Source organism: Mastigoproctus giganteus, chromosome 4 (genome assembly GCF_048544385.1).
Source record: "Mastigoproctus giganteus isolate SK-2022 chromosome 4, ASM4854438v1, whole genome shotgun sequence".
Taxonomy (NCBI): Eukaryota; Metazoa; Arthropoda; class Arachnida; order Uropygi; family Thelyphonidae; genus Mastigoproctus; species Mastigoproctus giganteus.
In genome coordinates, this window is record NC_143578.1 from 44,128,913 (window position 1) to 44,141,289 (window position 12,377).

General features: G+C 36.4%; 1 protein-coding gene across 1 annotated transcript in view; it reads left to right on the forward strand.

Moving 5' to 3' along the window:
- Nucleotides 1-3,015, forward strand: part of LOC150086678 (MAM and LDL-receptor class A domain-containing protein 1-like) — a gene marked incomplete at its 5' end in the record, with an annotated part of 129,091 nt that extends 126,076 nt beyond the window's left edge. The window contains 2 exons of the mRNA XM_090372222.1: nt 646-721; nt 2,738-3,015. Coding sequence (XP_090228348.1) covers nt 646-721; nt 2,738-2,763 — 102 coding nt within the window. The remainder of the gene's footprint in view (nt 1-645; nt 722-2,737) is intronic.
- Between the last annotated feature and the right edge of the window lie 9,362 nt (nt 3,016-12,377).

Here is a 12,377-nt window from a genome sequence, read left to right on the forward strand (position 1 = left end):
TATTCAATTCATCAGCAACATTAGCTGGATTATCTAAGACTTTCCAATATATAAAGGTCCAGTTTGATTCGTTTTCTTCTTGTGTTCACGTACGTGAAAAATTCCGTATCCCCATTCTTTTCTCTCTCTCTCTCTCTCTCTGTCTCTTATCCAGTGCTTTCTCATACTCAGCCTTGGCCACCCTGTATATTCATCGCTTGAGTACGTTAGAATCACATAACGTCAAATGCGATCATAGTGTACAAATATCGGCTTTCTAATGTAGCTGAAAAATTTCATTGAAAGAAATTTAAGAAAAAAGAAATAAATTCCCAATATTTGTGATAAAATCCATTCCTCCTTCTTTTTTTTTTTTTTTTTTTTTTTTGCAGTTTAATAAATTTAGAGCGTTATCTATAAATTGGCCATTTTACGGTTTAAAAAAATATTTCTGCAGTTTATGAACGTATACATTTAAAAATCAATAAACATTGGGATTCTAGCAGCACAATTATTTACACTAATGTAGCCATTACGGTTGCTTATGGAGTTCTTCCCGATATATTTCAACTCTTTATCTGTAAGAGGTGTGTGTGTGTGTGTGTGTGTGTGTGTGTTTACTTTGTAATTGATTTAATATCAAAACTTTATTTTCATACCAAACAGATTCAGTTTGAAGGAAGGGCCGGCAGTGGCGGTTTTGCTTTGGACGATATAACATTCTATGATGGAACATGCCAGAGTAAGTGGCTCTTTTTATTCTACCATAATAAGCATTGTGGATACGCTCATGAAAGCCTTATCAGCTGCTTATATTCGAAATAAATGCTTTGAGAGCGCCTTTCGAATAGTTTATTAAAATTGAAACCGAGAGTTTCGAACACGTATTCGTAGAAGGAAAAAAAATATAAGAATATAGAATTTGTAATGTCACGGAAATGGCCCACATTTTATATTTTCTCTCTCTCTGTATCTTTCTAATTCATAAAATATTTTTTTTTTCTGCTAGTATCAAAAACAATACGATTTATTTTCAGGTAGTTTCTAAAGCCCATAACACATCCACTCGGATAACGGAAATATAAAAATTTGATTCTTAATCTGCGTTCGTAGCTACACATAAATATTTATCACGCTTTTATGTGAACTTCGGTGCATTTAATGTGCATCGACTTGTATTTCCCCTTTGTCTTTATATCTTTCCTCGATTCCCTCGTTTTCGAACTTTTATGTGCCTTTTCTTCATACTTTATTTTAAGGATTACAAACAGAACAGTTTCATGACCTTCGACCACCCGGTTATAGATCGTTTCTTCAACCATCCATATATATACAGTAGTAGGCAAAATATTTGCTCCATCTAACGAAATCAGATGTATGAACGTTAGAAACGTTTTGCATGTACGTTGTAAATTCAAAAAAAAGTTTCCACAGCTCCCTCGTTCCTAGTCACTTCGAAAGATTACTATGTGGCCCTCCACATAAAAATAATTGTCCACCCAATCCTGTGCCAAGCCTTTCAAACGCCTGGATGCAAACAAGAAAATGGTTCCTCTCCCATACTACGAAGAAAAAACTCTCCATTCGTTTTACCGTCTAGATGTGGTCAGTCCGAGCTGGCTGTGGTCAATTCCAGCCTTTCATGCTAACAATGCCTTTTCAAGATCTGTTGGACGCAGATCTTGATGCAGCAACAAATACATTGGCCCACGAACAATTTCTTCTCTGGACAGTGATCTGTCTACAAGGAAACAGAATCGGCCATATGCATCTCGTCGATTATTCATCTCCACAATAAGTGGATTCGTGATTCTGTGGAAGCACTGAATACACAATCCGTCACTTGGATTGTCCACGCTGAAATTAGTGCCCAGTTTCACCAGCAATTTTTTTCCTCCTTCATGTACGATTTTCTTTATAGCGAGACGTTGAAGCAACATCTTGACATCGTTTCCAGCTGCTCAAACCTGTGACACCCTCTATCACTATAATTGAAGATAATTTTGATGACCCGTTTATCAAAAATCAAATACACTCAAAAAACTCAAATGCAGCTACCAAAAAGCCAACGAAACAGAAATTCTTGGGGTCTACAAGTATCTTAATCCGGCCCTGCCCAGAGCTGTTTTATTTCATTGTGCGTTATTACTTTTAATTCGACAATATTTAGTATAACTTAGTCAAATATTTTAAAATTAACTTATATGAGTTCCATTTCAGCTTCTACACAAGAAATGGAGATTCCTTAGAAATCTAGTTTTAAGACAACTTCCTAGCAGGACGTTAAACTTTGTCAGTTACATAAAATTCAATATAATGGATATGTAATTTCTGCTGGGATGATGGTATATGTGTATAATTACACCCTGCTATATATAATTGTTGTAAAAAACGAAGGGATGTAATGAAATGGTTTTATGCATCCTTTTAGTGTATGTAAAGGCTTTTTCATTGACAAGTTAGAATCGAATAAAAGAAACTACAAGTTTCTAGCAACCGAAATAACTCTTACTCACTAATGTTATGAAACTTGGGTAGCAGAACGCCCACAAGTCACAAGGCCAACCAGTTTTACCTTCATCATTGTGTAATCATTATAAATATTGCTCACTGATGTTTATATTTTAATATCGTTTTTGTATTTTGTTAAATGTAGACGTAAGGTTCCGACAATCGCCTTAAGTGATTTATTTTATTCTCTGTTTTTTTTTTTTTTAATATTTACATTATATTCACTTATTTCATTACCTTGTTTTAGATCGACCAAAGGCTGCCACGGTTTGATTGAACGAGATGACTCAGTTATTTTCTCTTGCACCTTCGGGATCATTTCCAAGTCAAAGAACACCATTTTTTGCATTTCGAGATGGAGGATACCACCTTGCCAGTGGTTCTGAAATAATCTAAACCTTGGCATATTTTGGTTTCTAACCTTACGTCAGACTATGGCCGGGTTATTGAGAGGTTTGAGGAAATGCTGTTGCTGACAACCAAACACTGAATTGTAGAAGGAGGTTGTCAGCATAAGATTCTTTACGCAAGCAAGAAACATTTTTTGGACAAGTTACAAATGCAGTTGACCAAATGAACAATGCATTAACGAACATTTCTGCAATTAATAAAAAATATTCCTTTACGGTAAAGTTGTTTTAATGAAACACATAAGGTTGAGTTGCACAAGCAAAAAAATTAAAACTTACCTTCCTGTTCAAGGAGATATACGGATGACGATCAATAGTGCCATCTCCATTGAATAGCCAATTATTGTAACGTATTATTCTACTGAACATAGTGATAATGAACTCGTATGATTCTACTGAACATAGTAAAATTAACTTTCATGATTCTACTGAACATAGTAAAATTAACTTTCATGATTCTACTAAACGTAATGATAATGAACTTAAATGATTCTACTGAACAGGGTGAAATTAACTTGCATGATTCTACTGAAAATGGTGAAATTAACTTGCATGATTCTACTGAAAATGGTGAAATTAACTTGCATGATTCTACTGAGTATATGAACTTGCATGATTTTACCGAAAATGGTAATAATGAGCTTGCATGATTATAGCAAACATAGTAATAATTATTCTTTGGAACATATATATATATATTTTTTTTTTTTTAATTTGCCCTGACAGATTTTGGGGTGAATATTTTTATTTGATAAAAGATTTTAATATAATTATATAAAATTATCGATTTAAAAATATTGCCAAAGACTTTCTTTAAAGTAGTACGGATCTTTGTATTTATTTATTTTTCATAATTGATCATCGTACTTTCAGTAATGTTTTGATTGAGTGTACGAAACTGAAACAGCTATTTCTTTTGAAAATAATTTGTTGTGAAGTAATTTGTTTTAAAAATTTACAAAGCACAGCCTTCAATGTAATTTCAGAGAATTTATTTAGAGAATAGAATCAAACGTCAGCGTAATTGATTGACAGGTCGTTCGGCCAATGAGCGTGTAGTAAAAGATCTTGTTGCCGAATTGTCGAGAACATTCACAGACAGAAAGGCGCTAGCGTTTGTGGCGCCTGAGGCAAAACTTTGTCACGGAGCCTAATTTCATATATTATCTTAACACGCATATATATGAAGTAGCGCATCTATAAGTGCCTATTTTAGGAGGCGCCTGAGAAAGTGCCTCACTTGTGCACTCCCAACGCAGGGCCTGTCGACTGAGGCTCTCACAGTTCATTTCATTTACACATCCAGATTAAATCAATCCCTTAATACGGCTGACTATCGTAACAATTTTGCCCCCTTATTGATGAACTAACATTTTTTTTTTTTTTTGTATGAAACATGTACGCTTTCATTGAATACAATAAGATACGCCACGAGCGTATACCATTTTAATCTTATTATTCTAATTTAATATTAACTGACATAGAGAAAATATATAATGATTTTTACCAGTTACCAGATAAAATTTTTATATACAGTACTTTGATTTTTTCCCTTATTTTATTCTGTATAATTACGTTCAATAAATTATTATAATTTTTATGACATAATTTGAATAACGAAATGAATATAGTACCTCTTTAATACATTTATGTCACTGAAATGCCCAGAGATGAAATGGCCCATTAAAATTCCTCCCGTCATCGATGGGACTAGAGTCTTTTCAACCCGATGTGGGGAGAACAGCGATTCTACCAACTGTGCTACCCACGAGGACTTTTGTGAATAGTAAATTTACACTAAAAACGATGTATTAAGACTGTATGTGAAATTGAATGGTTTTCTGTTTGCGCCAAAGATGTCACCAAAGGATGAGAAACTGAATTTGAACTGATCGGACACTCACCCTTTTCGCCGAATGGATCCCCACTGGCTCTTGTTCTGAAAGCTGAAAGAACTACATGTAAATTCCTTAATAAATATTAAGGAATAATGAATACGTTTCAAGAAATATTTAATGCACCACAGTTCAAGATCAAAGATTTGTTTGACACTCAGTCTTCTAATCAGCTTAATGTTTTTAAAAATTACATTTTTAGAAGGCATTAAACATTGTTTAAAAACCATATTTTTGAAAACAATGCATGTTATTTAAAGAGCCACTAACCATTGTTTAATATTTTACTTTAAACGTTATATTGCCAACTATACACTGAGTGGCCACTTTATTAGGATGAAATGCATCTTTGGTTAGTATTGTTGTACTTGGGTTGTTATTTGACTGATCGTAACCTTTCTCTTACCTGCACAATTTTTGTCAACTTCGTTGGTCTATCATCGCTTTCCACCACAGGATCGCTGTTGGCTGTATATTATTTGGCTATTGGACCAAGACACCCAAGACACAGTGGTACGTGAAAAACCCAAACAGGGTTACAGTTTCCGAAATACCCGTACCAGCGCACTGGAGCCAATACTACCATGCCACGTTTAAAGTCGCTTAAATCTTTCATCTTGCCCATTTTCTTAATGAGCTGCACGCATATTGAATCCCTACGTGTCTGCCCAACTAATTTATATCGACATACGCAGCTACTGAATGAACGCTTCATATCAATAAGCGGGTATGTGTACCTAATAAATTTTTTTATTATAAAATTTGTGATGTACACTAAGTGTACATCACAGAAACTACGAATAGTTGTTCAGTAACAAGAGTATGTAGTAATAAGAAAATAATGGGACATGAGTATATAATAAGTGTACTTATGTCTTCAAGCATGTCCTTGTGGGTAGCATAGTTGATATAATCACCATCCTCTCCACAGCTGGTTGAAAAGACCTCAGTTCAAATCCCGTCTACGATGCGAGGAATTATGGGCCATTTTTGTAACTTGGTGAGTTAGTCGGTTTCAGGCGAGGGTAGCATGGTTTTTCTCCCGGAAACCGCGGAGTTTTTCGTTCAGAAAACAGCAAATCGACAACAGAAGACAGGCAATTTACAGACATTATAGCTTAAGTAGCTGATGCGCCTAAAATCTTACAACCTTGAAAAATGAAACTTTAGCATAATTTTATTTTCGCCCGAAGTTTAAAATGCAGCATCTTCAGACAAACTAGTTTGCGTATTTTAATTTGGAGTCAGTTTAATTAACCACGTCTAATGTCTTCATTGAAATATCTGATTCGGTTCGTGTGTACCTTCATTATGTGCGGCCGAAATAATTACCTTCTTTTCTCTCTTCCAAAGGTAAATGGAATGACTAAAATGAAGTTGGCATAAGATGTCTGACGTAATTCTGCTGTCCAAATTAATAAATATCATTACTGGTCTTGACCTTTCTATTTATTACAATCAGTTTAATTATAGCTAGCTTGAAGTCTTTCAGATTCATCAAAAGTATTTTCTTCGGGAAAGCTTAATGGAACTGCAGCTCGCTTTGTTTCAAAGTGCTACCAATTATGTTCTGTCTTTCAATCTGTGATAATTAATGTCATAACCATAGTTCCATTATGTCTAGACACTATATATCGATCTTGTAAGCTGGTGCGTGTGTTTTCTTTTCTGGAAAATAAAAATTTGGGATGATATTATAATTGAGGCACGGCATTTAGGGAATATGGAACGATAACTGAAGAGTTGGAAAAATTGAAAAGACAGCTAACACAGCCATTGTTTCAAACTTTCTAGATCCAGTTATAATTAAACTTAGGAATAAATACATTAATAGGATGCGCGTGGGAAATCAGTGAGCAAGAATTTTGTCAAAGCTATTATCTAGCGTGCAATTCTAGAAAGAAACTTCACAAATGAGAATGGATTCTCGTAAGGCCATATATTTAATAAAGAAGCCACTAAGTTATTGAATAATTGGAAGAATCACTGTCTTTGATATGAAATGGTTAATAGATAAATAACTGATTGAATTTGCTACATGATGGCACAAGAAGTTCTGTCTGAAGAAAGTGAAATAAAAATATTTCAGGTGTGTGCCCGATTCCCTTTCTATGGACCTTGATATAAATGGACTGATGGAAGAACTGGAATTCGCACGTAAGGCCGAATAATGGCTGTTATTCATTGATTTATCTGAAGCAAGTTTAAAAGCAATTTTATTAGACAAAAAAAAATATATAAAGCCTTCGATGTCTGGGGTTCCTTCTGTTTTAAATGAAAGAAACTAGTCAAACTTACAATATACAAATAGTTGTTGTATTAGGAACATCGGAGCCTGAGGCCACATTGCTCTGAGTATTCTGTCTGTAAATTGCGTGTGTTCTGATGTCGATTTCTGTACGAAAAACACAAGTTTCTTGGAGAAAAAACCATGCTACCCTCTCCTGAAACCAAGTAACTCAGCCACGTTGTGAAAAAGGCTCATAAAAATTCTTCGCATCATCGACGGGACTCGAACTCCGGTCTTTTCCACCCGGTGTGGGTAGGACGGCGATCTTACCAACTGTGCTACCCGCGAGGTCATACAAATATTGCATACAAATTGGTAGGATCGCCCTCCTCCCCACACCGAGTGGAAAACACTTCAGTTCGAATCCCGTCGATGACGTGAGAAAGCATGGTTTTCTCTCGGCAGCTCAGGTTTTTCGTCCAGAAAACAGAAAACTGGCGATAATGATAGATCGCTGATGCTCCTAAATCCCTACTACAACAACAACAAAATGCAAAAACAAAATACGACAAAGGAATTATTAATACATCAATCCGGCTAACACTTCTGAACATACCAACAGTATCTACACAGGTTGAACGCTTAATTCACGGAACAGATCTACCCTTAATTTTAGTCTTGATTCGTGAGGGCTGCCGATGCTCTCTCTCTACCCTTTTCGAAATAATCTTCTTCGAAGTGTATTCACTTGCGCTATTAATGAACCCACTGGTAAAAGCACTCCGGCAGCCATTTTCTTGATAACTCTTTGAGAATGGTCGTTGTAATTACAGACTCTCGACCCTCTTTAATGCACCTGTACCTCTTGAAATTGCAGTTGTCTTTAAACCCTTGTCTCCGCAAATCTGTCACATTTCTCTCAGTTTATGCAGCACGTCGAGCACAATAACAAATAACAGAACGTTGTCCAGCGTTCAAACCTTCCATTTCCTGGCGGTTAGACATCCTCTAACATTATTGTTCTCATATTCTTCTATGAATTAGGGGAGGATTCGATCCCTTCTGACCACCAAAACAGATGAAAGCACATTGTTTTAGTAATGGTGCAATAGGAAAGCAGAGCTTATATGATTAAAAGAGACTGAGTACAGGCAACTATCTTTTGGATCTGTCGACTTTAGGAGCGTGTTGTAACTTGGATTGCTAGTTTTAGACACAAATTACCTTTAGTTTTAGATTTAACCTTGCAATTTAAACTTTTATAAACTATGGGCATAATAGGACATATTTAATAGATATAATGCTGTTATATTGTACATTAGTCCCCAACCAATCTTTGGCATGTTTTCTAGGACACCGTAGCCGGTCAGGCGCGAGCGTACACAAGTACACGTGCCTTGAGTGAGCAGGGTTCAAGCCCGTGACTGCTAAATACGTTGCTGCTTGTATTCTCTCTGTCTTGTGAACTCCTCTGACCGTGTGGTCGTCCCGCAGCATAAATTGTCCCAGTAACCGATGTGCTACTGGCGATAAATTGCAAAAAAAAAAACTCTATAATTTCTTTGGTTTGAGATATACTTCAACATATTTGATTCAATTTTCATTTATGCCTTTTTACTATAAAATTCATCACGAATTGATTATACGCCAGATCAAGATTTGATCAGATGTCGCATTAACTAGACAAGTTTGATGCAGATAATTAGTTTCCAAATAGAAACACGCGCATCACCTTTGGTATAAAATTATCAAGTCATCTAATAGACCATGATAACACTTTATTATCGTTGCTACATGCGAAGGAAACATCACCGTTTTGAACATTAGAAATTGATAAAGTATAATGTGGCTTCGCTGCTTGATTTTTTTCCCATCTGATAAAAACTGTTTTGATATTTTTATGGTGAGTTACTGTTGACCTTTTCAGTGTCACTATAATATTTTCCGGCGAACATTTGATACGTTTCAGTTTTTGCTACCATCCTGAAATTTCATCACTTAATGCTTTTTCTTTGAAGCAGACGAAAATGCACAGAAAATTTGCACAAATTTTCCCTCTGGTGTTCATTCCTTTAAAAACCAAAAATATTTCTAATGCAGAAATAACCAAATAATAAATAAATAAATAAGCCTTTTTCTTATATTTTCGAAAATACATATTAATTGTAAACAAACTGAAGCGGAAACTTTATTTCCTTTTGCGTTATGGGATTTCCTACTTCCTAGATAGAATATGGAAAAGAATATTTTAACATATTCAAATTTCATTAAAAATAGAAACAAATGCAACAAGACATTACGTAAACATATTTGCAATTGAGTTCGTGTTTATTTCTCGATTTAAGGATGTCAGATAAATCAAAGATGATTAATTTATGTTTAAAATCATTTTTTTCCTTTTACTCTTTAGTACCTTATATTCATCAAGCATTATTTCCATAAAGAAATGTGAGGAAATCCAAAACTCTTTAAGAAATATAGGGAATTACGATTGATCATATAAATTCAGATGTAGTTGAGATTTCGCACGCGATCAGAACGCAGGTTACATGTTGCTTCTTGGCCTAAAATGTCTTAACTTTTAATGGAATAAGCCATCCATTGATATCCTTAAGAAAGGGTAATTGACGTGAAAGGAAATGTATTGGGAAATTGCCAAAAAGCTATTTGAACCATTTTAAGTTATACTTCCGGGCAGAAGTAGTTGGAACTAAACTTTGGAGGCTAGACAAAAATAGATTCACACTATTATCAGATTATCTCTACAAAGCGTGCGTAAGTTCAGAGTAATTGTACGAGTAGATCACACACACAATACACACACACTCTACTACATTGCCCTATGGCAGACAATCACGAAACTGCTAAACTGCTAAAACAATAAATAATTATCGAATTCGTCTTAAATTTTTATTCTATTATTTTTTTTCAGCTAACTTCATGAAGGAGATATGTCTTTTTTTTTATATATAAAAAATATATAAATTTTTGGCATTTATAACAAAAACAGTTGATTTTATTTTAAACATTATGACCAGCGAGTCGTTATGCAAATCGAAGCAATTGCAGGTGAACTGCGGGTCGGGACACGGTGTAAAAAACACCTGATACTGAGCTCCGTTAATCAGTGTTACTCTTGTTCTTCAGATGGGAAAGGCAGCGGACTTAATCGAGTTTGACAAAGGCCAAATTGTAATGGCCAGACGACTGGGTCAGAGCATATCCGAAACGGCACGGCTGGTGGGATGCTCATGGTCAGCCGTGGTTACTACCTACCGAAAGTGGTACGATGAGAGAAAATCCACGAATCCCTGGCGAGGTGTTGGACGACCACTGCTCATCGAGTTGAGCGAAGGCTCTCCTGAATGGTACGTGGCAACAGAAGGGCGACTGTGGCGCAACTCGCCGGTAATTGGAATGCTGGTGACGGGAGTAATGTGTCACAACACTCACTACATCAAACTCTGCTGAAAATGGGGCTATGTAGCCGCAGGCCGCTCAGAGTGCCCATGCTAACCACGGTTCACCGGCGACAGCACCTACAATGGGCACGCGAGCATCGAAACTGGACCTTGAGTGATTAGAAGAAGGTCGCCTAGTCCGATGAATCACGTTTCCTGTTACACCATGTGGACGGCCGGGTACGTGTGCGTCGTTTACCTGGGGAAGTGATGGCACCTGGATGCACCGTGGGACGAAAACAATGCGGTGACGGCGGTTTCAGGCTTTGGACGATGTTCTGCTGGGATACCCTGGGTCCAGTCAGCCATGTGCCGGGCACTCGCACGTTTACCACCTACCTAAACATCATTGTTGACCAGGTACACTCTTTCATGGCAACGGTCTTCTCCTCTGGCCGTGCCGTTTTTCAGCAGGATAATGCGCCATGCCACACTGCCCGGATTGTTCGAGACTGGTTCACGGAACATGATGAAGAGTTCCAGGTATTGCGCTGTCTTCCAAATTCCCCAGACATCAATCCCATCGAGCATCTGTGGTTTGTGTTGGAACAGCAACTCCGATCTGCGGCGTCTCAACCATGGACCTTACAGGAGTTAAAGGATCTGCTAGTTAGGTGGTCATAATGTTTTGGCTCATCGGTGTATATAAAGCTTGGGTTTTCACAAACCCACTTTTGATGTTGTTAACAAATGAACTAAGATCCACTAGTCTTAGTGGACTCAAACTTACGCACGCCCATTGGACATGCGTTTTGAATACACTATCCTACCATTAATATACGGACATCTGATAACGTGTGTTGAAATCTTTAGCCTTTGTGACATCTCTACTCTTCGTAAAACAGTCCAGTTTTTTGTAAATATCTTTCGATATTTTCCGCCATTTGGCCTTCAAAATGGCGACCACTTCACCTCTGTTTTTTTGGGCAATCTCTCCTCACACGCACCCCATTATCTAATTCATCCCAGAGGTTCTGTATCGGATTGGGGTCAGAGCACTGGGCTGGCTAGTCCAACTTTTCAACACTCATGTCCTCAAACCATCACAACGTGAGCAGTATGACAGGGTGCATAGTTCTTTTGATACAGGATACAGAGGCTTCCCCGACGTGCTGCTACAACGTAGGTAATACATTATTGTCTAGGATGGTTGTTTTGGACAAACCATTCATGGTCCAAAGCCAAGCCATGGAAAGCAGCCCCAGAGCATCATCATGCTGCCTTCGAAAAACTTCCTTGTTGGGAATAATCTGGTGGTAACATTCTTTGGGATTCCCCCACCCCTAGGTACGACATCTGGCATTTACAATCGTACTAGTTGTCTCCTCGAAGGCCTACAACTCATTTATAGTTGGATGTCTGGTTATTAATGGTAAGGCAGTGAATATAGAAATACCATAACTAGGATTTTAGCGCCCGTGGCAAATATCAGAAATGCGCCTTTGTTTTAATTAATATTTTTATTAAATTATTATCAAGTAAAAAGTTATTCTATTACAATATTACAACATAATTGAAATGATTTTTATTTAATTATAATATTAATTAAATTATTATTAAAATTGTATTCAAAAGCCGGTAGCTTTTATATAAAAGTTATAAGTTTTTACAATCATTGATTTAGGTAATAACAAAGTACTGTAATTATATTTTCTAAATAAATTATAAATTCAGTTATTCTGACTCTGTTGACTGTTACTAACGCTACATCAAGAAATTACGCTTTCTATTGTGCACATCTGTTTCCAACTTCTTTTGCTTGTACCTTACTTTACGAACAGCCTTTGTATGATTTGATTGAAAATCTCAAAATACATTCTCAACAAATAGATGTCTTAAAATGAGAAATTGCATTTCAGTAGTAATTAATGCTGCTTGTAAACAGGAAAGA